This window comes from Panthera tigris, chromosome B3, assembly GCF_018350195.1.
Source record: "Panthera tigris isolate Pti1 chromosome B3, P.tigris_Pti1_mat1.1, whole genome shotgun sequence".
NCBI classification, from domain to species: domain Eukaryota; kingdom Metazoa; phylum Chordata; class Mammalia; order Carnivora; family Felidae; genus Panthera; species Panthera tigris.
In genome coordinates, this window is record NC_056665.1 from 62,316,463 (window position 1) to 62,344,327 (window position 27,865).

Sequence of the window (27,865 nt, forward strand, 5' to 3'; positions counted from 1 at the left end):
TCCTTTTCTAAATCAATACAATTTTTCAAATTTATTTTTTTCTTAAAGAAGTACTTCTAATCTCTGTCAAAAGGGAGGTGAGGAAAGGTCCTCCCTCCCTTGTAAACACTGAAATACAGATCTGAGAAACCAGGGTCGACACACACAAAAAGTGCATTTTACAAAATATCAACTAAAATATATTTTACATGAATTATGCTTCCAATGAAATTCTACCAGCTGCATTTTCAGGTTCGAAAAAATATTTCGACATCTAAGATTTCAAAAGCATTTAAGTTCTGGGCAGCAGACCCTGCCTCCTGGGAGGAGGGGCCTTGATCTCCTTTTCTGCTAGGTGAGGCTGGGCTCCTCAGCAGCAAGGGCCAAGCACCCTGGGAATGAGCAGGCTCCAAGGCTGGCTCTCCAAAGGCCCCATGGCCACTCTGCCAACCTCTCTTACTGCCCCACGCCTTCCTCCTGACAGCTTATTCAGTACAAGGGCACCCTAGCCCCTTCCCTTCAGGTTTGGGATTGGGCTTTCTGTATGGAAATTCACCTCTGAAGCCTCCAGGGCCCCCCTAAGCCCAGGGACCAACTGGGAGCAGCCTATAAGCACAAGGCTGGGAGCGCCCACAGGATGTGCTTCCACCTCCCTCTCTAGACCCAGCTTGACTGTCCTCACCCAGTGTCACCTCCTTACATGCCAGGTCTGTGCCTGCCCCTTCCTAGGGGAGAAGAGGGAGTGCTGCCCTCCTTGGCTCCTACCCCCAGGGGTGTGCCCTGTGTAAGTGCTCACAAGCAGGGCCCAAGCCACACTGTGCTCCCCCCTCCCCTCCCCTCCCCTCCCCTCCCCACCATGCTCCTCTTTGGTACAAACAGGAAAGAACCAGGCTGCTTCAGCCCCCTCACAGACAGCCCCAGGGCCAGGGCCTAGTCCTGACTAGGACAAGAGGGGGCTCAGCCTCTAATCTACTCTGGGGAGCAGCATGAGGTGAGAACGGGGCCCCTGGGCAACAGGAACAAACTGAAAATGCAGGTCCTTAGCTCCTAGAGTGAGTGGCTGCAGCTCAGCAGGTCTGTGGACTGATACAGTGTTGATTCTCGCAGGGATGTAAATTAGTGCAATCTACAAAAGACTAGGGTAAGGGGTGGCAGGGCAAGGGGAGCCACAGCACTCCTTTGGTTTGATTTCAGGTGGGTGTGGCTTGAAGAGTCATGTATGAAGTTCTGCAAGAGGTTTCCTAGAACCTCCAAGTGTAAGGCAAGAGGAAAAGTCTTCAATAAATCAGGTAGCAATTTTCCTTGCCCCCTGCCCCCCACCCCCTCCCAGCTCCCTTCTGCCCTCCCAGACATGATAAACCTCATGTTGACCAGTTAGCTTCTGGGAAGCCAGACCTGCTGGGTGGCCCTCACCAGGAGGCAGACAGGAAGCTGACTCCCACAAGTGGGCCACACCCATGACTATGTGCACTGGGTAACTTGTCCCAGCACCAGGGGCTACTGCAGGGGCAAAGGAGGAAGCCAGGGAAAGGCCCCGAGTCTAGAAAAAGCAAGTCCATGCTCTGGAAGCCAGACTCTGGCTCTCTATGCCTCAAAGGAAGGAACTCGGAGCTGTGCTAAAATCTGGGAGAGCCTGGTCCCAGGCTGATGGGGAAGCAGCGGGTCACAGTGGGTGAGGTAAAGCTGGCTCCCACTCCCTCTTGAAGGGCCCAGGGGAGGCTAAAGAGCCTAGTGGGCCTTGTTCCTGAAAGACTCTCCCCTCCCCCAGGGCCCCATGCCCCTCAGGCTTGGCCCAGTCTCAGGGAAGACTGCTTCTTTAAGTCTCCACCCAGGCAACCATAGAGAGGTACCCTGGGCCAAACTGAGGGCTGTGATGCTTTCCCTATACCCTGGCCTCCCCTTCCCTCCCAAGGGCCCAGTACCCATAGGGATCCCTGCCCTCCCCCCCAAGAGAACCACAGGCCAGCAACTTCAGGTCCCTGTGGCCCCTTAACCAAGTGCTGTGCTTCAAGCAGTACCCCCTGCCCCGAGCCCCACTTGCCCGTGGGCAGCCTCAGTGTGAGCCTGAGGAGGCTACTGAGGGTTCTTGAGGATGCGGCCATGGCGGAAGTCATAGACATGGCGGCAAAGAAACACCAGCTCAGGGTCCGTGTCCTCGGGCACTGTGCGGTGTGGCGGGGTGGAGTAGTCCGCAGAGGGGGGCACCAGTGCTGTCTTTCGGCTGGGGAGGCCCTCGCCTCGGCGCTTGGCCATGGCACAGAATCTGCAGTAACACACCACCATTTGCTGTCTTTACCACAGCCACCTTTGCAGGAAGATCAGTTCCTTCCCCACCCTGCCCATAGAGCCGGGGCATCCCCTCCCACCCCCACAAGGGCTGGTGCTGCCTCCATCCCTGTCCTGGGGGCTATGCCCTCTCTGCCAACCGCCAGTCCATCTTCTCTGTCACTGGGGAAGCACATCTGCTGGGGCCTCCCTCCCAACACCTGCCAATTCTCCTCGATGGTTCTCTGAGAGCAGTACTGTAACCATCCTCAACTCTGCCCCAACCACTCTGTCTTAGAGGAAGAACAATTTTTCTTTCTTCTACAAACATCAGATGGTGGAAGGCTGTGAAGAAGAACATTCTGGGAGGTCGGGCCCAGTGAATGAGATCCCCTTGGGAATTTCAGCCCCCGAAACAGCCCTGGGGAGTCTGAGGGGAGAGGCTAGACAGAGGTGCAGGGCACCACCCACCTGCAGTACTCAGCAAAGGTCAGCACGTAGCACTTCTCCTCGATGCAGGCCACACTGTTCTGGTCCTGATGTCTCGATGCAAAGACTTCATTCTGCAAAGGCTCAAGGAGAGAGAGGAGGTTGTTGGTACCAGGATTGGAAGCACCTACCTCCAGTAGCAAGGTGGACGTTAACTCTTCTCCTGGGACTTGTGACCTGAGGTAACTCCAGCTAGTGCCCAGGAAGCCAGGGAGCATCTCTGGAATTCTGGCCTAACTGCTCCGCACCTAGTGCCCACCCCAAGGCACTCCTCTGTTCCCTCCTTAGGTCCCTCTTACTCAGGAATAGCCAGGGGCCTGTTCCAGCACCGCCCCCCCCAGCCCATGTCATCAGCCTCCTGACCCCCAGCTCAAGGGAGGAGAGGGGAACGGGTGCCCATCTCCCCATGAGATGGAAAGTCCCAGCAAGGGAAACAAAGTGAAAGGGAGCTCAGACTGCGGGCAGAGTGACCACACCGATGGCACTATCTCTCCTGGCACACAGCTGGGTAAAGTGCCCAAGAGTGTCTGGAGTCTCTTCTCTCCTCCCTCTCATGCCACAGACGGTATCAAAGGGGGCCAGGTGTGCAGTTCCACCTCCCCTTTCCTGCTGCCAGGAGGACACATCTACTTGCTCCCATTCTGGCATGCCCTTGGGGGCTTCCCTTCCTGTTCCCCTTTTAAGACAAAAGTTACTGTTCCCTTTAAAACATGAATTGGATCAGTGTTGGGAAAAGAGGCTAAAACCCAGGCCCTTCCATGGCGTCCAAGGCGACGATCACTCGACTGCCCATGGCTGCCTCCCCAACCATGTTCTTGGTGCCGCAGTTTCTCCCTCTGCCACCCCTGCCCTCCCCAACACACCTGCCAGGCGGCTCACCTCGTGCATGCTGGGACTGCGGCCTCCCTGTAAGTGCTCTGGTCTGTAATACCACAAGAGGCTCATCATCAGCTCTCCTAGGGGGACAAGAGAAGCAGTCATGGCTTGAGCTGGCAACCCCAGAGTTACTTAGACAGGCAGGAAGGCTGGCCACCTGCCCTGCAGTCTCATCCAACTTCAACGCCTGGGCCAATCCTGCAGGCTCCAGCCACCCATATCCCCTGCCTCAGGCCAAGCCTGGCAGCTCAGTGGCCTGGAATGCTGTCAGGCATGGAGGAAGAAGGGGGAAAAGGCACTGACAGGTGAGGGGGAGGGGGGGGCCGGTGCCTAGCCCTCGGTGGCGGGAAAGGTTAAAGAGCTGATCCAACCCAAACCACAAGGCCATCTGCAACCCTCAGCAGCAGACAGATGCCGGCTGAGTGGAAGGCAGACTCTGTGCCAAGAACATGAGGAGACTAGTAGCAGGTCAGACTCCAGGTAGGGGGTACCTGATTCAGGGTTCTCCCAGAGGGCAGAGATCTTGGCCACATAAGGTGTGGATGTCTTCCGTGGGCCTGACTTGAGGAGGACAGTGTCCCGGACCCGGATGGTCTCTCCGTGCCGCTCCACTGCCTGGTAGCTCTTTCGGATGGCTGGTTCTGGTTCATCCTAAGCAAGAAATCAATGACACAAACAGGCTCGTGGGGGCCACATTCAGAGTGAGGAGGGGGAAGGGAGGGAGCGAAAGACATTCTCTTTGTGCTTTCCTCAGGGCAGTCAAACCACTGAGGATGGGAAGCTGTAAAAGCAGCTTGCACAGTGGCCTCTTCTCCCTAAGCCTGGCTCTCAGGAGCAGGATGCGGATGGGAGATCCCCACGGCTGGAGAAAGAAAGAAAAATAGGAATAGGGCTGGGAAAGTGGCCTAAAGCTTCTGACGCTGCACTATGAACACCACACCCCAAGAGCTGGCTCTCTTGCTCCAAGCCCACACCACTGACAAAGTCCTCAAACTTCCTATTGGGGCAGTATGGGTTTGACCCGTAAGCCCTTAAGTGGGGTAGCCCTGGGCAAATTAGTCTGCTGCCATGCCTCAGTTTCCTCATCTGTGAGATGGGGATAATTACATGAACACGGGATATGTACCTCCCAGGGTAGTAGTGAGGAATAATGCAGTATTTACTTTCTGCCACCCAGAAAGTACTCAATGAAGTTTAGTCAAGCATTTTCATCATCTGCATCTCCAACGTTCCTGGCATCACACTCATTTTCTCTGCCTATCCCAACGATCCCTATGCATACTCATCCAAGAAGCCTCCATGAAATCCTCCATTTTATAATCCAGGATAGAAGGGACAGTATGATCAAGGATGAGCTGTGAAGCCACTTCAGATGGGTTCCCTGAGAGTCGGCAACAGAAATGGAGGTCAACAGCTCTGACTGTATGTCCCTGGAGCTCCTCAAGGCACATGGTACAGGATCGGTGGGGCTAGGGAAGGAGGCTGGGCCAGCATGACTGGTTCCCAGGGTAGAAGCCTGGGAACCAGGCTCGAGTCCAGGATTCCTGGAACCCACCTCAGAGCAGGTCCTGTCCCCACTGGCCCCTTCCCTCCTCCCCATCGGCTAACAGCTGGCACTCACCAAGACATAGACCGCCTTCTCACAGGCAGCCCCAACGGGAACCCAGCCGTTAGTGCGGCGGCGGCGGCGGCGGCGTGGACGTGGGCGCTGGACGCGCGGTTGCTTGGGGTGGCTGGGCCTGCAGGCAGCCTTGCTTCTCACAGTGTGCCTACAGCTGGAGCCCGTGCGCAGACCTGACTTGGAGCCGCTAGGAGGCTTGGCGCTCTGAGGGCACGCACGGGCTACCGTCTGGGGCTCCGAGGTGGGTGTCTGAAGATGGGGGACGGGCTCCGCTGCAGGTGGCACACTGGGCACAGGGCATCCCAGGAGGGGGTGGGCAGGTGAGGCAGGGTGGCCGGCTTCTGGGAGAGGAAATTCCAGCTGGCCTAGGGACCTGCAGCCTTCTGGGGAAAAGGAGAGAGGGGTTAGGACAGGTAAGGACAAGCAGTAACAATCCCTCTGGCCCCCCCTGCTTTCAGAGCCTACTGTCTTAATTCGGAGTGTGTACCCAAGGGTCCCTGAGGTGCAAGTGGAGTCAGGGGCCTCTGAGGTAGACTGTCAGAGTGACTGGCCAAGGGTGCTTCTTGACCTTGGAGACCGGCCCACAGCTATCTCCCCCTTCTAGCCTGCAAGAAGGGCAGGTAATGGGAACAGAGTCTCTAGCTCTGACTTATTCTCCTCCGGGGCTTCCACAGTGCTAAGGAGCAGGGGAGTGGGTGTCAGCCCAGGATGTCAACCCCAGACCTGCCACTCACCGACTGTGTGACCGCAGGCAAGTCATGCTACCTCTCAGTGCCTTGCAATAGAAGCAGGAATGGCAAATATCATATAGAGTGTCCCAGGCGTTTTTCTTATCAACGTATTAACTCATCTCATCCTTACATCCTTACATCAACCCTAGGAGGTAAGTACCACTGCCACCATTCTAAATTAAGGAAACCGAGACACAAGCAGTTACTGGCTTGTCCCACGGTCACGTGTCTAAGGAAGTGGGGGAGAACATTTCACTCTAGGCAGTCTGGCTCCAGAATCTGTACTCAATTACATGCCATGTGGCCTCCCGTATGTAAAGTGCTTGGAACAATACCTGGCACGTGGTGCTTACTGGTGTTCCAGGGTAAGGGGGTAGGGTCTTGGGTCCCATGGTTTAGGGGGTCTAGATTTGGGAGAGTGGTGCAAAAAAGAAGGAAAAGCCCAAAAAGCAGCCTGATCTCATTTCTTAGTGCTCCAACTCACACCAAAACCTGAAACAACCAGTCGGGCCAGAGTCAACTGGTCTATAAAGTTGTTTTATAGACCCCTACAAGATGGGGTGTGGGGTAGTAGCAACGAGAGCCCTGGTAAGGCCCAGCCTCTCATTTCATCAGCAGCAGGGTAGACTCGCTAGACAGGATGGCTCTGGTCACCTCATTTCCACCCAGGAGCCAGGGACAGAGCCTGGAGAAGCATGTGAGGACACGCCTGCCGGTCTGGGGTAAGAGTGATCACCGTGGGGGTGTCTCACTGGCTACAGTGCAAGCCTCCCTGGTGTCTGGGCCTTGCTAGGAATGGGCCTTGCTAGGAAGCAGACACCAAAGCCATGGACCCTGTCAGCACTCTGTCTGTGCCAGGGAACTCTGCTGGTCTATTCTCGGAGTGTGCCCCCTGTTAGCCCCCAGCAAGGTGATGCCAAGTCTGGGCACCACCTCTCTCTCAAGGCCTGTATGGCCAGGGCAAAGCAATCCTGCCGCGTCTGGCACCACCTACTGGGCCTGGTTACCCACCCTCCTTCCCATGAATGCCGAACTAGGCCAGCATGCAGATGGAATGGGCTCCTGGAAGGTAGAATTCTAGCTCTCCTCGAGGAAGGCAAAGGGACATAGGAACAACTTGGCAAAAGCACTAATTTCAATACCTAATTTGCTATTCAAGAGTCTGAGAATGGGTATCCTAATGGGGAGGAAGGGATGGCTCTCCCTGCCCCCTCCACCACCACAGTGCTACCTAACTACCTGGCCAAGAGATCTCTATACACAGGGGAGCCAGAGCAAAGAGCTAGACACAGGCCCCTTTTCTGGGAATACTCCTTGGCTTGGGGCATGAAACTAGGGGAGTCTTCCTTTTCCAAAGCCCCCTACCACCCATGTTGTAACTAGACCTCAAGGAACCCCACCCAAACCATGGCCCACCCTCCTAGGACACTATCTGACTCCCTGGGACATCCCACACCTAAGAAGGCTTACCTGCTGCAAAAGGCATTTTGTAGGGGCAGCCGCCACAGGTGGTGCCAATATGGGTAAGAGACGGGGGCAACATTTCACAGATGCTGTAGCCATTCACTCCAGTGTCCTCGCTAAAGCAGTAGCGAGAGCCCCAGGGAGGGTGTTGGAAAGGGGTGCCCGCGGGCACTGAGCTCGGTGCCAAGAGGAGCCCCTCGTTAGGTGCAGCCACTGGGGACAACTTGCCCTCAGGAAGCATGGGGCAGGGGGAGTAGCCTCCACACTGCAGCCCATCTTGGCTGCAGTACAGGTAGAAGCTGCCTAGTGCAGGGAGCTCAGGCCTACCACACAGGCCACTGTAGTGGGCAGGGTTGCCAGGCATCGGCAGGGGGGACAGCTGGGGTGCAGGGAAAGAAGGCTGGTGCAGTTCCTGCTTGGGGGCAGGTGACTCCTCGCCTGGGCGCCCAGGCTCCGGCTTCAAGGCTGCCTGCCCACCCATCAGCAGGGGCAGGTGGGGGCGCAGCCCCAAGGGGCTCTCCAGAGCCTTGCTCAGGGGCTGGTAAGGTGGCTGGCTGGCCGGCCCACGAGGGGTGGCAGATGGCCATGGCTCCTCGGGGTGCTTTTGCCAGCCGGGTGGACCTACAGCCTCCCCAGAGCCAAGCCCCTGCCGGGCCTTGGGATAGTTCTTGCCATTGACTTTAGCCCACTTTGGCCTCGGAACCCTCAGTGCTGGTGGCTCTGTGGAGCGCCCATCTGCTTCTGGGTGGGCACGAGGCGGCCTCAAGGGTAGCTCCCGCTCCTGGCTCAGCTTTAGGAAGGCAGCTGCATTCAGGCTGGCCAGTCTCTTGGGAGCTGGGTCACCATCTCGACGAGCACCCTCCTCAGGTGCTGGCTCTGGGGACAGGTCCCGACTTCCCCCTCCGAGGTCCTCTAGCCGGGGCCGCTTCTTGGAAGAGGACCAGCCCCCACTGGCCCGGTCACGGTCCCGACTGCGGTGAGGGTCTCCCCCTCGACTGCGACGAGTGCCGGCCAGGCTGCTGGCATCCTCCCGCTCCAGCAGCAGGTTATTGAGGGCCTCCGCATTGAGGGAGGCCAGGCGCCTCTTGCGGGGCTGGGCAAGGGCAGTGTCCTCACTGGATGGGGCTGGGCTCGGGGGCTTGGGCAGGTCAGGGGGCAACTCATCAGCCTCATCTGCACTCCGTGGACCAGCCACATTCTCCAGGCGGGTCAACAGCACTTTGCAGGCCTTAGGCTTCTCAGGAACTAATGGGCGCTTACGAAGTGGGTAGTTCTTGCGGCGCCCTGTGAGGTGCCCTGGGCTCTCGGGCATGCCTGCTTCCACACTCTCTGCCCCCTGCTCCATATTGCTGCCTTCCATCTGCAGGGGCTCCCGGCGGCCAGTGGGGCCCGAACTCAGCATGGGAAGGGACTTCCTCCGCGTGTGTGTCATGGAGTACTTTCGATCTGCAGGGCAGAAGGCAGGCAATGAGAGAAGCCCACCTTGCCCTGCCCTGTCTGCCTCTCCTCTGCTGCAGCCCATCCAGTGCCACCCCCCGCCCCCAACCTTCCGTCACTCTGGCCTACACTCATCCCATATACAGACTGGCTTTTCCCAAGACCCCTCTTCCGGGCAGGGGGAGGTGTCCAGTGGGATCAGGCTACCAACAGCTGTGCAAGGACTGGCTGCCCCACTCTTCTCTTAACCTAGGGTCCTTCTTTGAACTAAGCCCCTATGGAAGGATGCAGACCCTGGGATGAGAAGACAGAAAGTGCTGGGGGCAAAGTTCTCAGTCTATCTATTCTTCTCCCACTAGATACTCACTGCAGGTCAAGAAGAGGCTGTGAAGATGCCAAGCCAGGATATGGGCTTGGACGGTGGGAGCCCATCTGTTCCTTTAAAAACATCACCAACCCTTCCCCCATCCTGGGGCTTCTGCGATTGGCCACAGGAGGATAAGGACATGGACAGTGGGGAGCTAAGGTGAGGAAGTTGCCTGCTGGACTGTGGAGGTAGCAAAGTCCAGCCTGTGGGGACACCCTGCCGGGCACATACAGCAGGAAAGCCACAACGTGCGTTTTGCTGGAAAAGCCCCCTGAAGGGGAAGGCCTGGCCTTGAGGAGTCCATGGTCAGGGGAGGTCTGGGCCAGCCCTAGAAGCCAGACCCACTATGGTTCAGATTCTAGGGAAGGGCAGCCCAAACAGTGCCTGTGCCCAGAGAAGGGATGTCCATAAGGCAAGGGCCAGAATCCCTGGGTAGAAAACTCGCGGAACACAAACTAGGCCTGTGGTATAGCTTTAAACCCTCACCAGCCACTAAGAGGGAAATGAAGTATCAAAGGAAAGAACTAACTCAGGGGATAAACTGGGCTGCCTTGCTAGTCCTGCCCTATTTCTCAGGTCTCCTTCCTGGTAGGCAAGAAGCTGGGCAGAGAAGAGGGCTGGGGGTGGGGTGGAGTGGAGTGGGGGGAGCGGCAGAAAGCCCAAAGCCCCAGAGAGAAGATGCCCACTTGACCAGGCATCATCCCCTAACTTCACTTGGCAAATACTCCCCTTGCCCCCAACATACCTGGGGCAGCCTGGGCCCCCTCCTGAATGAGAGGCCAGAGCTGGGCTGTATCCTGGAAGCTGGCATGGCCAAGGCAATGGAGAACTGGTGGGTGGGGGGTGGGGGTGTCAGAGTCAGTGGTCAGAGACTACTGAGCTGTTCACTCCTTACCTACTCCCCAAAGCAAAGCAAGGTGCTGCCAAATAAGGTGTCAGACAAGGCTCTGCCCTCTCTGGCACCCTGCAACCCCCTCCCCACCCAGCAAGCCCAGGCTTTCCAGCTTAATTTCCCCACTGCTATTGTTATTCATACCCACTCTCCCCAGAAGCTGGGAGCAGTCCCTGCTGGGCCAGGATTTAACCCTGAAAGTCCCAAGCCTGACAGCTCCCAGGAATTCCTGAGCCCTTCCCAGCTAGCTCCTTTGGACTTGGGCCAACGGCTGGGGTCACTGGGTACCTTTTCTCCTGACACGTACTGCACTAGTTGAGAAAGAGTGCTCAGAAAACGAGGCTGAGGGCACCGTGGGTGTCCCTCGCCCTCAAGAAAGGACTCGGAAAACTGGAAAAGGGAGGCACTGTGCCAGGCATTGCTCTGGCCACGTGCGGGAACCTGCCACTGCCCAGAGACCAGGCCGGGACAAGGCAGAGTCACAGGAGACAAATCCATTCCTTCCTGAAGCACAGACAGGAGAGCTCCCTAAAAAATCCCAGGCATCTGCTAGGCTCCCTAAGACTTTTTCCTGCTTCTAATCAGGTGACCACCCATCCCTGTTTGCTCAGTAGGCTTATTAGCAATGCCTCCTTTTACTCTCAAAAGCATCCCAATTGCTTAAAATCCACAGGCCCTTTTCTCAAATGCAGGGCACCCCTGTGCTGGAGGAGGCGCAGCAATAAGAAGCACATCTGTATTTCCTACGAAAGCCTAGGCCCAGCCCTTCCCCACCCCCAAAGGGCCTGGAGACAGGATTTGTGAACAGACCGCATAGCTGAGCAAGAACCGAAGCCCCTCAACAGGCCCCAAGTTACCAGAGGAGTCCGGCCTGGGAATGGCTGGGGGCCAAGGCTGAGGTCACCTGGGCTTGTGGCCTTTAAGGACATGGACACCAAGTACAAAGCAAGTACAGGGCCAGATGGAAAAGCGAGGGTGCTCAGGGAGGTGCTTTCAAGCCTGGCAAACAAAAGAGCTCTTAGCTGAGAGGTGACTGGCCTGTCCCTTATTCCCCCCCCATCCACCCCCAGTTTGCTGGTGGACCAGCTGCAAGAGTGAACTCTGGGATACTTGCCTCCCTTCTCAACTCGCAAAAGGCCCCAGCAGGTGAAGGTTGGGAGGGAGCCTTCCACTGTAGGGAGACTGGCCCCAGAACTTGGGGTTGCATTCCCTGTAGTATCGTGCCCACTGTCCCCTGATCCCAGGAAGCCTCTAAATCACAGGATGCAAGTCACATTTCCAAATCAAGCATAAGAGCCTACTGCTAGCTTCCCTTGAATCCACCAAATCCCTCATCACCAGCAAAAGAACTCCTAGCTTTCGTGTGGTGCCTAAGGCAGCAATGTCACTCACTGTTCTGAGGAGAGGCTGGGGTCTCTGCTGCCTCCCTCACTGCCCTCCAGTCTGAGGAGAGCGAGAGAATGAGTCATGCTTTGAAGCCAGACTTGTAAGAACTTCGGCTGCAGCTTTTCCCTGGGGTGGGGCTGGGTGGAGGGGGCTCCTAGCCTGCCAGGCCCCTCTAACCTGCAGGGGTGGCCCAGCTCAAAGGGGGAAGAAAATCCTGGGAAAGCAGGAGGTGTGGCTCCCATTCCAGCTCTACCAATGCTCCTGCTGTCCTGTCCTTACACACTAGCTCAACCAGAAACTTCCTACCACTGCAAAGAGACAAGGGTGCCTGGGTTCTCTCAGCACCACCCTTCTCTCTGGGAAGCCTTGTCCTCCCAGGCATACATGGTCTGGGCCCCCTTGAGAGAAGGTTCTTAGGAGGGACTCCCCAGGACACATTACTGCTCACCTAGACTGTGTCAAGCTAGCTCACACTGAAGAAGACCAGTCTGATCGTCCCTAGCCTGATCGGCCAACAGCCAGCTGCCATGAAGGACGACAGTGGCTGGCCGGTGTCCTCCATACCAAAGATCCAGCAAACCACAGGTTGAATCTAAAATCACAAGTGTATTCCAAAGACAGCAAACAGGCCATCACAGCCCCAGGCACTTTGGGTCACAAAACTGAGCTGAAGTGTCCATATCCTGTACCCCATGTCTGCTCAGGACTAGAAGTCAGCTCTACAAAAGTAAAAAGGGAAGGAAGACTTGAGTCTTGCCCGCAAACTGCGGCAGCATCATGCACCACCCTCCGCTCTCACAGGCAGAGCACACCCAAAGTGTTGTGTGCAAGGGAGGGTCAGAGGCCTGGAGGAATGTGGGCTGTGGGCACTGCTGAAGGGAAAACCAGTGTGTCAAGTCCAGATCACTCCTGCAAACGGAGGCTGCCCTTGGGCTCTCAGCTTTGGCCGCACCTCTCCCCCTACCCTTACTTACCCAGCTTCTAGAGTATACACCCACCCCCATTCTTAGGGGTTCAGGACCCAGGACTCTGCCCCACTACCCTTCCTGAAATCTCTGCATTTTAAATTCTACTTTTCAGGCTTTTAACTTTACTTTTAATAGGAGGAAAGTATGCAGGGGGGGGTCCTAGGCAAAGGCAGACTAGCTGGTCACCTGGGTGAGGGTCAGGAAGGTCCCTGACCCAAGCCACCTCCCAACTCCGATTACACCTAAAGCCACATGGTTGGCACTGAATTAAGCACTTCCTTCCTTTGCGCTCTCTCGGAATAATTTCCACACTCCCCCAAAGGAATAACAGTTTTTCATGAGCACTGACTTTCCTGAATCTTCTATCAGAGAAGAAAAGCAGCAAGAGCACAAAGGCACGCTCCTGTTGATTGAAATTTAGTTGGTGTTACTTCACGGAAAAACAGGTGAAGCTGCTGAAATTCTTATGATGAAGCCAGGTTAAGTCGAGTCTGGGGTCCCTCCAATCCCCCATGGCTGGTAAACTGGAAAGAACCAAACCTTCAAGCGAGGTGGACCTGGATTCGAATGTCAGCTCCGCCCCTGGTTAGCAACTTATTTAACTTCTCTGAACCTGATTTGTTCATCTAAAATGGATAAACCAAAAGGAATTTTAAGAATGGTGGTGAGGATGACGCTAGTCTCTGTGCAGAAGCCTAGTAGGGTAGGAAGCAGGCAGACCAACTTCTCCCCCACCCTCCAGACCCACAGAGGAAGGCAGTGGCTCTTGGCTTGGGGGGCAGGTTCCCCACATCAGGAGCCCAGAGCTGTTGGGGCGGAGAGAGATCTGAAAACCTAGCCTACACCTGAACTCTGCTCTGCTTCTATTCTGCCAAAGACACCCAAGTGTCAACCCCAGGTAAAGATGGAGAGGCTATGGCGGGACTTGTGTGTGTGGGGTTCCATCTACCACACAGGGAGAGGACAGGGGCAGAAACTGTATCCCAACAAACCCTAAACAACAGCTCCGTGCCTCTGGGAAACACTCAACTGGATGGTGAAAAGCCCAGGGGATGGGGTCAGTGGGGCGTGCGTTTGCCAGCTTCTGCCATCTGACTGCTGCTTCAGCACGGACACCCACAGACAGCAGAAGTGCCCGAGTCCCCGGGATGCTGCCCTGGAAGAGGAACCAGTGGCCTCAGCCACCACCGGCTCCAACTCTCCAGTGCCTGTTTAGCTTCACCTGCTGTGGGCACCCAATTCACTCTGCAGTCAAGATGATATCCTACAATCCTGGGCAGGAAGCACCCACCCCACCAGAGGGAATTGGCCTGACCCATCTGGCCATAGCTTGTTTTATAGACTGCCTTCAGGTCTAGTGGCCAGACCACCTGCTCCTCATACTTCACTGTGGAGGCTCCCAGGAACTCAGACAGGTGGGAGCAGCTGTACGGTGAAGGTTCACACCCATCACACATTGGGTCTGGTATCTCAGCCAACCCAGCCTGGCATCCGGGTCCCATCTTTGACTACTTCTGTCTACCCGGACCATCCCAGCAAGAGGGCCCAGGCATACAGGCCCAGAGCAGCACCAAAGTGTCCAGAACCCCCACTTACTTCTGGCTCCAGACGCAAAGCTGGACACCAGCCTCTCGTAACTGTAAAGGAACACAGATCTCAGTGGGGAGTTTTGACTCAAACTATAAAGTGGACTCTTCGATTTTATATGAGAATTACAATTACGTTCATGAATATAGTTAACAGTACAGATGGTGGAATCTCCTCAGTAGAAAATGCCAGGGCCCTCATTGTGGGACAAGGCCCTTCTTTTAGTGGGGGCTGAGAGTGAGAGAGACAGTGTACCCCTAGGGTCCAGAAATCAACATACACACATGGACAACTGCACTACGACAGTGGGCAGAGAGCACTGTATTTTAGTTACACCATGGTGCTCTGTTTTAAGAAATTCTAACCTGACAAATTAGAAGGCAATCACATACAATACAAAACTGGTCTTTAGGGGCGCCTGGGTGGCGCAGTCGGTTAAGCGTCCGACTTCAGCCAGGTCATGATCTCGCGGTCTGTGAGTTCGAGCCCCGTGTCAGGCTCTGGGCTGATGGCTCGGAGCCTGGAGCCTGTTTCCGATTCTGTGTCTCCCTCTCTCTCTGCCCCTCCCCCGTTCATGCTCTGTCTCTCTCTGTCCCAAAAATAAATAAAAAACGTTGAAAAAAAAAAAACAAAAAAAAAAACAAAAAAAAACTGGTCTTTAGAGGGTTTCCTTAAAGGCACACGCACCTACTTCGGGTGATGTGCTTTCTCTAGCTTCTTCCTAGTGCACAGCTTCTCTGTGCACAAAGTAGACCTGTAGCTGCAGGGGCCATTCCCGCTAAGCCAGAGCACCTGCTACTCATTCCCAGGCACATGGCATCTCTTGTCACCTTTGCTCATTCAGCCAACATCTGCTGACCTCCCATCATGGCTCAACACAGCAAATGTGACACCTGCAGGGGCTAGAAGCCACTTCATACTGCTGCTAATCCTAAGTGGGCTTGGTGCACAGCCTGAACCCTGAGCCTTGGTTTCCTTGTCTACACAGCAAAGTTGTTATGAGGATCAAGTTGAATGATCACGTGTGTCAAGTGCCTAGCAGAATACCTGGTATAAGTCAGATGCGCAACACAAGCTCGTTCTTTTTCCCTGCGTGTCAAGTATTAGGCTAAATGCTGAAAAAAAATGCAAAAAAGACTACGAAACTGGAGCGTGGGCTGGTAGGAAGAAAGAGGACAAGCGAGTGTGACAAGGATTGTAACACGGTGCTTAGAGTTTGATGTGGAGAGCTATGGCTCCACGGTAGCCTCACTAAGTGACATATGCACCAGGTCTTCGTTTACAGACACTGACTGAGGGCCTGTTTCATGCGCGGTGTACTGAGGGAAAAACAACCTGAGAAATGTGCTGCATCAATGCTTGGATGTAGGAAGGAGCGACGGACAAAAACTGAAGTCCTGAGGCAGGAGACAGATGAAACTATTCCCAGACTCACCCTTATTAGCTCCATGTAGGATTACTCCAGCCTGGGGGACAAGAGAGTTCCGGGCTAAGGCTCCCTCAGACTCTCCCAACCAGACTCCACAGTGCCCAGGCTGGGCCAGCAGCAGATCTATTCCTGCAGCAGGACCCATTCACTCTGGGCAGTTAAAAGTGTGGGAGAAATAAAACAGAAAGATACAGGGCACCCCAAACCTCAGCAACAGGTCCTCAGCAGAACTGAGAGGAAATGTCATGCTACTGACACACAATTCTTCAAAAAACACGACAATATCTCACGAGCCTGCTCTGGGCACCTGCCCAGAAGGGCAAAGGATATGTGTCGGTTCAACCACCAGGACACTCCAGGAACCAACAACTTAGATTTCTAAAGCGGCTTGCCAAGACTGGAGGTGCTATCTCTTGTCCTGAACAGAAGAAGCTGGCTGGCCAGGCCAAGCTGGGAGCTCTGCCCTCAGCCTCCCCAGCAGAGTACTAACCTTCTGAATGAGCCAGCCATGAGCAACGAGACCCAAGACCAGGTCTTCCCAACACTCCACCAGCACAAGCAGAACCACAAGGCCAACCCTACCAGAGTTACAGGCACCCCACACAAATAGCTCAGACATGACTAATTAACTAAGTGATTAGGGCCACCCTCATTAGGATGCAAGCTCTATGGGGACAGGTGGGCTCTGCCTGCCTTACCACTAAATCTCACCCACAGGGCTTAATAAAAGCTTGTTGAGTGAACAAAGATCTGGCCACCTACCTGCTCCACCACATTTAAAACATTTCTACCCTAGACTGATGGCATCACTTGGAGCCCAGGACAGGAAACTCTGACCCCCTAATTCTCTCCCATCCCCAGGACTGTGCCTCTTCGACGTAATCAACAGTTCAATAGGGCTACTTTAGGAAATCTCTCGTATTTACACAGCACAATGCTCTTTCACTACTATCCTTTTCCTTCTCTCTCTCAAATAGCCCAGCTATACCTCAGGAATGTATTCCGCTCACTCCACTTCTTACCATACACCGTTAAGCAAGCAAGGGTGGCACACTCTAGTATAGAGGCACACTTGTATTAAGACAAAGAATGCCACAGATATTAAGGTGAACTCAGCAGCGAAGAACCAGGGTTAGCATTATCAGTCCCCAAATCACCTAAGTGTGCAGTGTAGGGAATTCTCAATTCAGCACAGAGGCTTCTAGTCTAACAGAATGGCTGATGTTTGTCAAGCACTCACTACCCACCCACCCTCCACTCTCTGCAGGTACCATTCACTCTCATTTATCCTCACAACCGCCTCATGAGGTGGTTGCTATCATCTTGTCCTAACAAGGAGAGAACAGGTAGAGAGGGTAAAAGAACTCGCCCACACTCCTGTGCTGTCAGTGCTAGAGGCAGGGCATCTAGGGTCAGTCCCCCAAAGCCCACAGCCCCAATGCAATACAGGACAACTGTGGGCTCACAGACCAACATTCAAGATCAACTTGTACATTCAATTTTGTTTTTCTGTGTTGTTTTAAATTATTAGTAATAGCGTCTTATTTTTCCTAATTTTTCACCACAAAGGAACTAAAGATGTACTCCAATTAAATGGCATTGGTGGGCTGGCCAGAGAACATAAACATAATTTTACAAACTGTTTCTACAGCAAAGTCTGCTCAAAATCCCCAGTCAACTCTTATATGCACTTTGGAAAGAAATCCATTTTATATCCTAGAAAGGGGTGAGGGCTTCAAAGATACGTTGTCTTGATTTTACAATAAATCCAGAAATGAAGGCTATAGACTTCCCCCACGGATCTCACCACATCGCTTGAACCAGATGGAATCTTCCTCCAGTCTGAACTGCAATCAAGACTGCAATTTGGTCATCACACTCCAAACAGCAATCTTAATATTCAAAGATGTGTCAGCTACCCCTTGGCTACCTCCCTGTGGGCTGAGTAAATCTAAGTCCTTTCAATGTTCTCTGGAGATCATCTCTTACAGTCGTTTCACCCACTTTATAATTCTTTTCTACATTGTCCGATCTGTGTGAACCCCTCCAGGCACATGGCAGGGAACGCTCCTCACTTCATGATGAGGGCCTGCCGACTTTGACTATAGTAGGAATGTGACTCCATCTTCCCTCCTGGCATACCTGTCAGGGTATCCTGGCATCAAACTGGACCCTAATTTCTTTCCCATGATTTCTTCCAAGATCTTCTAAACCCTAACGATTCATCTCTATTCAACCACCTGGCCAAATGAGAATGTGATTAACAATCTCCTCTCCACTCCCATTTTAGACAGGTAGGCTATAGCTGGAGACGGGCCTAAGTGTGGGCCACCCCTCTCCTCTGCAGGAAACTGAAGGAGCTCCATGGGGGTTCCAGATTGAAGGGAAGTAGGAGCAGCCATCACCACTCCAGGTGAGATCTTGGGGTCACAAAAGGCGGAAAGCATACCAGGTCCCTCCTCCTTAACCAAGGATGGAGGGGAGGTGGACAAAGCTCCCACCCCAACCCCCACCCCCTGTTCCACCACAAGCCACTGGAAAAGGAAACTAATGAGAAAAAAGACATAGACACCAAGTTCCTGCCTGGCATTGATCCTGTTAACTAAGAGTCACTTATTTTTCATTCAGGTAACTCGGTCACGGTGCCTTGGAAAAAAAATTCCCATTTCAAATCTCAGAAAGGCTCAGAGACAAACCCATTCTTTTATTCCTGGTGGATCAGGCCTGCGGGATCTCAAGGACAACATTTTTGTTTTTGTTTTTTGTAGGATGCTGAGTCAGGTGAATAACCAACCAACCTCTGCAGGTGTTTCCCGCTGGGAAAAATGGAATCTGGCTGAAAATCCTTCCCAGGACACAATACAAAGTCTCGAGCAGGACTCTGCCCTGAGGCCTGCTCACCAAACCCACAGTCCTCTGGTTGTGAGCTTCTACACCACCCCGCCTAGGGCACCGATCTCCCCACTGGAACCCCAGGGCCTGCTGCTGCTACTCAGCTCTGCAAAGCCAAGGGGGAGAGGGAGCTCAGTGGAGCTGAGGGGGCTTGTCCGGCCATCTGGACAGGCCCCTGCAGCCTCGACTGCTGCTGTTCCTCCTGTTCCTCCTCCTCCTCCTCCTCCTCCTCCTCCTCCTCCTCCTCCTCCTCCCTGTTAGCTGGGTTACTGCTCATTAGTGGTAGTACCAGGAGGTGGGCAAGGGACACGTAAAGGAGCTGAAATTCAAACCAGCCCATTTCATTCCAGTTAGGTGCCTCCCATAAAACCAGGCAGGATTTCATCATCCAAGTTCTCCCCGTCCCCTGTCCTGAGGAGGTCGAAAGAGCCCAAACTTTGAGGAGCTGCAGAATCTCAGGACCCCAGGCGTCAGGAGCCTAGGTTTCTAATCTTCGTGAGCTGTTAACTATTCTCTGTATTTTCTGTCTTGTCAAGGTTAACAGACCCTCTAGCTGTGAGCTGACCCACAGAGTCAAGGCCCTGGACCTACAGAGCAGGAGTGCATGCTGGGGCTGCCCTTAGTATCGAAGCACTCTCCTTGTCCCTCCAAAGTCCCCGGCATAATGGCAAGTTCACAAAGGAAGTGAGTCTTGCCAGACTGTGCTAGCGAATTCCCATAAATACTTGGGCCAGGGTAGTACTGCTTATGTAAAATGCTTCCCCATTGAGAGATGCTGCTTTATTTACATTCTTCACAACCCATTCATAAAAAGGAGGCCCTTTAATGTTGGGGCTGTTCGTATAATGCTCCATAAACCCGGCAGCTTCGGTGGCAGCCTTAGTTCAACACAGGCTACTTCTCAACTCCAGAGACTTTTTTCCCTTAAGATTTTTTTTTTCTTTAATGACTCACCTTGCGACAGGGCGCTGAGGCCAGATGTTGCCGGAATAAGGCCAAGAGGAATAAGGACAGATAAAATTAAAACACACAAGTCCTCCTGAATGCTAGGACAGAGAGGTGGGGAGAGATGAAAATCAATAAATTGAAAATCCCCATACAACTTCAATGTGAAGTATGTATTTTGGGAAGTTGAATTCCTTCCAGGTTTACTGAAACTGCCTTTAGGGATGTCAAAAGGGTCCCCGACTTATACCTCTACATACCAGACGTGGTGTGGAGGAATTTTTTTTTTAACCCCGAAACAAAAGAAAGATGAAGGCTCATTCTGGCTTTTAACTTGCATTACGGATGAATAAAAAACAGTAATTTTCTCTGCTTCTTCACAGACATGTTCCAGGGGCTGCTGGATCCAAGAGGGGCACAACTGGCTCAAGGTAATGAAACTCAGACAAACCCCAGAAAGAGAAGAAGGACTGTGCTCGAGGATGTACAGCAAAACAGCCTGAGCAGCTGAGGAGAGAGCCCAGGAAATGCATTCTGAGGTAGCTTGTCTTCCGCTATAGTAGAAGCAAGGAAGAGAGAAGTAGTAGGGATTTTTTTTAATTGACGGGGAGCGGTCTGCATTGCCATGGCAACTGTGAGGGGTGGCCTTCCCGCTTGGAAGGGAAATGCTGGTCCATTAATCATCAAACTGGGGCACAAAAGGGAGGTTTGGGGGAAAGGGGATGGATGCACAATTTATTTTTTCACTGTCTAGACTCAAACCAGTCACCAGCCCTCTTTCACATTTCCCCCATGGTCCAAGGTTTGATGGTAAACAAAATCGGAAGTTCCAAGAGAGCTGGGATCCTAGTTTTCCCTTCTGATGGGTCCAGTGTGGGGCTGATCACGCCTCCATGTCAGTGATAATCACCTCTTCCAATGCCAGTCCCCAAAGTCCCGTCCACGGGCCAGACCAGGAATCTTTTTCTTTTCTGTTCTCAAAACCGTGTTTTCTCCCTCATTTACACCCAGGATTGAGAAGAGATAAAACATATGGATTCATTTAGCATGGACAACAAGGAAAATTGCATAAGAGCAGCAAAGCCGGGTAGAGAGAATGGCCTGGTGGGATAGGGGGAAAACAGGATTCCAGCCCTTTTCCAATTCATGTCTATATGGTGTCATGTGAGCAATCCACAGGACAGACTCTCCACCAGCTGGAATATCAGAAACAACAGCTAAGTTTCGTTTGTTCCCCACGCTAAAGCAACCCCAACCCCAGTGTGCCCTATGTGTGTGCTTTTGACAGAAATATTGGAAACCACCAAGGACTCCATACTGAGCATTTCTTAGGAAGAAGGGAAGGTTTCCCCTGTTCCCAATCAACTAAGCAGCCAATTGCATTTATTTATTTATTCAACAAAAACAACACACACTGCACTATACTAGAAATCCTGAAATACTCTGTCTCTCTCTCTCTCTCTCTCTCTCTCTCTCACACACACACACACACACACACAGATTTAACACTCATACTGTCCCTTGTCTTAATAAACTTCCAACTTACAAAACCACTCAAGAAGACACCATGTTATAAAATTCAGGGTCACAATCCCAGAGGCAAGCAATGTTGGCCTGGAGTGGCCTGACAGCAAAACAAAGATGAGTAGGGTTCAGGTGGGAAGAGAGGAAGGCAAAAGGCTCCTCTACTGGAGAGAGCAGCAGACAGAAAGATGCAGGGAGATAGCTGTGTCCAGCATGGCCAGGGGAGAGCCATAGAGGACACGTCTAGGGTCAGACTGCAGGAAAAAAAGAGCCACTCAAAGTTTGTGAACAGGGGAGTGACATGGGGGAAGGAGTGCTTTAGGAAGAAGGCTCTAGCAGCTGTGTACAGACTGGATCAGACGGGCCAGAGGAAGCAGGAGGGAAAAGGGGGCCATGACAACATAGGCCTGACATGGGGACAGCAGAACAACAGGAAGAAAAGGGAGATACAAAAAACAAAGAAAGTCTTAACTGGAGTATACTCTCCAGAGCAAACCCTCCTAAACACCTGAGCTGTGTGACTTGAGTCTGCTGCCAGGCAAGAGCCTGTCAAAGAGGGAAACACTGTTTTGGTAATTTCCCTTTACGTCCCAGTGGCCAGACCAGCTCACCCCCTTCTGACTGCTACCAAAAGAAATCACATACCGTGTGGCCCTAGGGGAGGCAAGAAGGCCTTGAAATTCTTCACCATTCTCTGAATCTTAGACGTACAATTACATCCTCTCAGAATAAACTTTAGTCTCTTGCATGAGGTAATACCTCCCTTTCCCATAAGCCTCAACTCCACTCAGGCTGGGGTTTAGACCCTTCTGAGGAGGGGGCCAGAGGGCGACCATGAATTAACTCCATGCCCATACTAAGCAAGGCTGACATGCAGCCTTCCCAGGATTATAGCCAACCACAGCTAGGAGCAGCTCCTAATCAACAGCCACCTGAGGTGGGACTTGAACCCAGAAACTCAGCAAAAGCAGACATTCAAAACAGTCTCAGCCTCCCTGTCTTTGTGATCACAACTCTTCAAAGAGGTACAGGGTCCCATGAGGAGCCCAGGAGTTCTGAGTGGGTTTTTAGAAATGGAAAACAGCATCGAGCTTAGAGCAGATCACTGGTGGGGACAGATGCACTCAGTAGCTTAAGCCACTGGTTCCCAAGTGTCCTCTAGCTAGCCAAGGACAGTGGTGTCCCTCCAGGACATGTGCTCCCTCTAGGGTCCTTTTCTCCGTTTTTCAAAAGACATGGGAGTGGAGATGGTGCTGGGAAAGTCTCTCAGGTGGCATAAAGGAAAAAGACTGGAAACCTTTTCATTTAATCATTAAATTCCTGCCTGGATTTATAAACTCCAGCTACTCATTTCCCTTTGTGGGTACCTTCCTAGCTAAAGAAAAGTGCTGAAAACAATTGTGGATGGGTTGCTGGAGAACACTGGGGGGGGGGGGGGGGGGCATCTCCTAGTCTTCAATCCAATTGGTCGTCTGCCCTAAGACTGTCGACAATAGACGACTAGAAGATATCCCAGGTGGGACTAAACCTCTGTCCATGGAACAGACACTGCTTGCTGAAACCCCTCGTTCCTGGCAGGGTCTAGAGTGGCTCACCAGACTGTTGCCTTGGAGTCTACCAACCCGGTCCCATCAGCCAAGGCCCACCTTGTGCACCCCACCTCTGCCCCTCTGCTCCGGCCGGGTGGACCCCACTCTTCCCAGAACCAGGAGGCGATCGGCGGCTGGAGTGGTGAGCCACTGCCGCGGCTTCTCCCGGCGGGCACCCCGGCCCCCGCAATCCCTGGGGCAGAGTCCGGCCCGGTCGCCCGCCTCTGGGGGTGGGTAGCTCGGACCTGTTCCCCTCCCCGACGCCACCACCTGCGCCCGCTCAGGCGCCGCCTTTGTCCGGCGCTTCACCGCGGAGCGGGCCCCTCGGGCCCGACCTGACCTGGCCCCCGGCCCCAGAGAAGAGGCGGCAAGGCGGGCAGGGCCAGACCAGGCCCGGCCGCGAGCACGGGGTCCCGCTGTCACTTGGAGGCGGTCTGACAACTTCGATCCCCCCGCCCCACCTCGGACTCGGCCGCCGCTCCGCACGGTCTCCGCCGGGCCTCCCGCGGCCCACACTCGCTCCTCGAACCGGTTCCCTTCCGTCTTCGGCGCCTCCCTTCCTCCCGGCACGATAGGGTCGGGTCTACACTATCCCCCGCCCCGGTGTGGCCCCCATCCCCAGCCCCCCATCCAGCAACAACCGGTCACCTCCCAGCGCGGGAGGGCGCCCCCCACCCTGAGCCGGCGATCCCGCGGCGCCGCCCCCGGCCGCGGCCCCTTGCCTCGGGGACCGCGATGGGGGAGGGGGCGCGGCGGGAGGGGGTGCCGGGGGCCTTGCCTCCCGCGCACTCGGAGGCGAGCCCGCTCCACCGCGGCGAGGAAACGACCGGCGTCCTCCCGCCCTCCGCGGCCCGGGACGCCCTCGCCGCCGCCGCCCGGCCGAGCTGCCACCCTGCGGCCGCCACCCACCCCGCCCCCAGCCTGAGTGGCGGGCGGCCCCCGGGGGCTGTCACCTCGAGGCGCGCTGCGCTCCCCGATGGCGGGACCGTGGCGCCGGACCCGGGGGAGGGAGGCGGCGCGAGCAAGCGGGCGGCCGCACCTGCTTCGCGTCGTCCGTCCGTCCGTCCCTTCCCGGGCTGGCGGGGGCGGCGGCGCGGCGCGCTCGGTGGGGCGCGCTGACGGGCGGCCGGTCCTCTCCCCTTCACTCGTCTGCCTCCCTAGCTCGCTCCCTCTCGCCCGCTCGTCCCTTTTCCCTCCCTCCTCGACCCCGGCCCCTAGCTCACCCGGACAGCGGCGCGGACGGCGCGGCTCTGGGCGCCCGCAGGCCCCAGCCGGGCTGGAATCCGGCGGCTGGAACCCCCCGGGGGCGCTCAATTCCCGGGCTCCACGCTGCTGCGTCAGCGCCTCCTCCTGGGGGCCGGGGCCGGGCGGGCGGAGCGGGGGCCGCGGCCGGGCGGGGCCGTCGGGGGGGCGGGAGCGCCTGGCCGGGGCGGGCGGACGGCGGGGGCCGGACGGGCGGGGCAGGCAGCCGGACGGGCGAGCGGCGGGGGCCGGGCTCCGGGATCCGCTACGCCGCTCGCGGTTCCCCCACAAACTCCCCGAGAGCGGAGCCTCCGCCGCCCTCCTTCCTGCTTCCTCGTCCCCAGCCAATCAGCGGCGCGCCCCTCGCCCAGCTCCGCCAATCAGCCGCCCCGCCCTGCGCTGGCCCCGCCAGCCAATCCGGCCCTCGGCTCCCCCTCCCGGTCTCCGACCAATCAGAACCGTGGGTCGGTCGTCCCAACGCAGGGGGCAGCACGAGGCGGCCGGGGGAGGCGGTGCGGGGAGTGGTGGGGCCTGGGGGGAGGGGTACGGTGCCAAGGGTGGTGGCGGGGGGTGGTTTTCTTTGCCGGCTTCTTGGATTTTTTCTTCGGCTGCAGAGCCTGAACCGGTATCCCATGGTGACCCGACCCAGGAGCCCCAGTCCCCCAGCTGCTACCCCATCCCCCGAGAAATCTTATCTCGCCCCCGCCCTGGCCGTCACCCCTCTACATCCCCTTTCCCCCTTCTCCTCCCTAGCACACACTGTAGAAAACTGCGGACCGAGAAGCACCCCACCCTCGCCAGCGGCTGCTGCCCCCCGGGCAAAGGCTCGGGAAGACCAGCCGAAAAATCAAGCGAGGACAACCCCCCTTTCCTGCAGAAAGGGCCCCAGACTCCAGCGAAAGGGCCCCGACTGCTGAGAAGCCCCTCCCGCCCTTGCCTCATCTTTCCGACTTCCCTGCCTGCCACGTCTCCTTTCCTTTCAAGCAAGGTCGGTCCTAGCTCGGTAACCCCTCACCCGCATCTCTTTTTCCTCTTTCTCCCCTTCACCTACCGCCCCCCACTCCAGCTCCTAATTCACCTTTCTCAGAAGCCGAGTGTGGAACCCTCATCCATTCCCAGCTGACAGCAGAGCCTGGTCTGTGAGTCCTTGACACCCACACACCCTCTTCCACCACCGCGGGCAACATCTGAGCTCTCCGGGGGAGGAGGGAGGGGGCGGGCAGCCTGACAGCCCTGACTGGACTCCCTCCCTGGCGTCCCCAAGCCAGGATGGGACCAAGCGTGGACACTTACCTGCCTTCCCCCTAGTCACCGAATGCTGTGGCTCCGTCTCACACCCACAGACGTGCCTTTCCAAGCCCGAGCACGCTCGCGGGGTCAGCGGGGTGGGTGGGCACAGCAGGCTGAGGTCACACGGAGGTGTGGGAGGTCCCTGGGAGGTGCGGGAAGGGGCCGTGTCTTGGACAGCTTGTGTCGCCTGAGTCGGCATAGGGCTTCGCTTCAATAAGCACTGGCTGTGCACATAGTAGGTTCTTGAGAAATGCTGAGTCCACCCCAGAACAAAGCCTCATTCCCAATTCAGGCGGGGGAGGGGAGCTTTGGGAGGTAAAAGGAGCAGCAGCAAAAAGGGTAGTGTCAAGTCACCAGAGCGCTGGGAGCAGCCCAGGGAGGGGCTGGGCCGAGGACTGCCTCTGGCAGAGAGAAGCACCCTGAGTGCTGGGGCTGCCTGAGTGTGAGGAGAAAGCCAGCCTTGGAGTGTGGCTGAGGGGCTCCTCCTGCACCACACATGCTGCCTAGTGTTTCCTAGCCCTTGAGACTCCGGCACTCACCCAGGCAGCCTTTAAGACCATCAGGGCTGTTAGCCCCTATGGCGGGGAAATAGAACTCTAAAAGATGGTTTCCCCATCTGCCTCCAGAGCTGTCAAGGGGGCCCAGACAGTCTAAGCTGTGTTGGGAAACACGTTTAAAGGACATGGTCACCCAGTAGGGGAGGTGTGTGAATGAAAGCTGAAAGCTAAGACCATGGCATGGAAACTTCTCAAAGAGCCAGGTCCTCCTAGATAAGTGCCCCTACTTCTCCTACCTCCCACCCTTAGGGAAAGCAAATTCCCCAAACCTATAAAAGTAGGACACTAAAGGATTTCTCCCCTCCCCGAGCCTCCCAGGATAAGGATTCCTAGCAGTACCCCCCACCCCCAGCAGCCAGGCCAGCCCTACCTTCCCCCCCCACCCACCTCCCAAAATGCCCCTTCTCCCTGTTCGGGTCTGCTTCATGTGCTGATGTCCCCCACCCCTCATCGGAGACTGGTGGTGGAAGGTAACAGCAGCAGTGGCCGCTGGAGCTGAGCCATGCCATTCTGGCAGCCTGAAGCCAAAGCAGAAGAGGGGACAGGGCTTCTGTCAGCAGCCCAGCCTGTGCTGACCTTGGCTTCATGCCCACTAATGGGCAGGGATGGAGGCCAAAAGGGTCAGAAGAGAAACGTAGCTACTCACAGGGAAGGAGACCCAAGTGGCAGGAAGCCCATGCTCGGCCTAGGAAGTGGTTATAGGGTGAGGCTGGAGGAGTGGACGCCTCCCCCCCACCCCACCCCCAGTTTCTAGGAGTAAAGATCTATTGGCTCTGGGATGGGGGGTGGGGGGAGAATTGTCTTTATTTGGGGTCTTGATGGGAGGGAGAAAAGGGAACACTGATTAGAAAGGAGGATGAGTGGTCTTGAGAGCCCATTCCTGCCTGCCCAGCAGCTGGAGGAACTCTACTCTCAGAGCCTCCCCCCATGTGGGTGGCTGTCTCCTTTGCCCCAGGAGGCTCTGACTGAGTAGGCTACAGGCTGGCTAAAGGCATTTGGTGTTCCTCCTGTGCCAGCCCACTGATCTCCCCCGGTTCCCTGCCCCCTTTGTTAAAGCGCCTCAGTGAGCCAGCAAAGAGGCCAGGGACTGCACACCCTGCTTGTCCCCCATGGAAGCTTTTGGCCTCTCCTCTCCTCCTTTACCCCACTTGCTAGGACCTCTTTGCCTGGGCCTCTTTCCTTTCCAGTCCAGAGTCCTTCCACACCTGGAAAGGCCTCCACCTCTTCCTCTTCTAACCCTTCAGCTCCTCTAACCTTTGCTGAGTGAGTGCTCCCACCCCACTCCACCAAGGCAGTGGTGCCAATGCCTGGGCCCCATCACCTTTCTTCACCCCAGCACACCCAGGTATCCCCCAATTGAAAAGGACTTGCCACTTGGCCTGGGGACAGGAATGGATCCATCAGGTCTCCTGGACCACCCCTCCATGCCTCCAGGCAGGGGGCTCTCTCTACCCAGACGCCTCCAAGACCCATCTGGAAGGGTTAACTGCCTCAGAGCAGGAGAGCAGAGAGAGGGAGATGCAGAGAGGAAAACATCCAGGGCTGAGAGAAAACACGCTGCATACCCCTCCCCCACTGTGCACGACCAGACTGACAGCCGGGACAGACTGGCTGCTCCGTCATCTCCAGTCCAGCCGCCGGGCACCTCCCCCACTGCCCGCCGCAGTCCCTGCAGACTGCCTGTCCTCGGCTCCAGCTACCTGGCATCGGGCAGGGCACCCCAGCAGGGCAGTGCAGTCCTTGCAGTGATGGCAGTACCCACATTCCCCTTCCTCTGTTCCACGCTCTAGTCCCATCTCTCCTGGGAGTGGGGCAGCTGCTCCCCTCCTCCATAAAGTGCCTAAACTCTAGGTCCCAGGAACACTTACTGAGCCACCTGGCCCCTCATCCCCAACGGACTAAGTGGAGGGCACGGCTTCTGGGGGCAGGGACACCAGGGCACCAATTAAATTTGGCTGCAGCACTTGCCCCCTCCCCCATCATAGGAACCCCCCGGGGGTCGGGGAATAAAGAAAGCTGGACTTTTATAGTCCTTTTATCTGACCCACTCCCTCTTAAAGGGATCGGAACCCTCTCCTTAAAGGGATCTCCTGAAATTATTTGCCCCCAAGCAAATCCAAGTGCAGGCGTCTGTTTGGTCTTTACCTGCTGGGGCCCCTTTCCCTAGAGATGGGGAGGCAGAAGTGCTTTCCCTGTGACTCTGAACTGGAGGGTCAAGACCCCCTCCTGCCGACAAGGAGCCAGCTGTTGAGTGCCCAGCAGAGAGCAGGACCTCTCTCTCCTCTAATGGCACTCACTGCCACAGCCTGGGGTGGGGTTGGGGGTGGGGGGTTCA

At 55.5% G+C, this 27,865-nt stretch overlaps 1 protein-coding gene across 10 annotated transcripts; it reads right to left on the reverse strand.

The window, feature by feature from the left end:
• On the reverse strand, positions 1-25,062 carry BAHD1 (bromo adjacent homology domain containing 1). 10 transcript variants are annotated; one of them, XM_042989151.1, is made up of 9 exons: positions 23,665-23,823; positions 19,338-19,429; positions 9,975-10,058; positions 7,432-8,871; positions 5,231-5,613; positions 4,101-4,260; positions 3,613-3,689; positions 2,716-2,816; positions 1-2,242 (listed from the first exon to the last, which is right to left on the reverse strand). In XM_042989151.1, the coding sequence occupies exons 4-9, from the start codon at positions 8,855-8,857 to the stop codon at positions 2,053-2,055; spliced, it is 2,337 nt and encodes a 778-aa protein (XP_042845085.1). In that variant the 5' UTR covers positions 8,858-8,871; positions 9,975-10,058; positions 19,338-19,429; positions 23,665-23,823; the 3' UTR covers positions 1-2,052. The 10 variants fall into 10 exon arrangements, with proteins under 10 accessions (XP_042845085.1, XP_042845081.1, XP_042845086.1 ...); XM_042989147.1 differs by lacking the exons at positions 19,338-19,429; positions 23,665-23,823 and adding an exon at positions 24,762-24,780; XM_042989152.1 differs by lacking the exon at positions 19,338-19,429.
• Between the last annotated feature and the right edge of the window lie 2,803 nt (positions 25,063-27,865).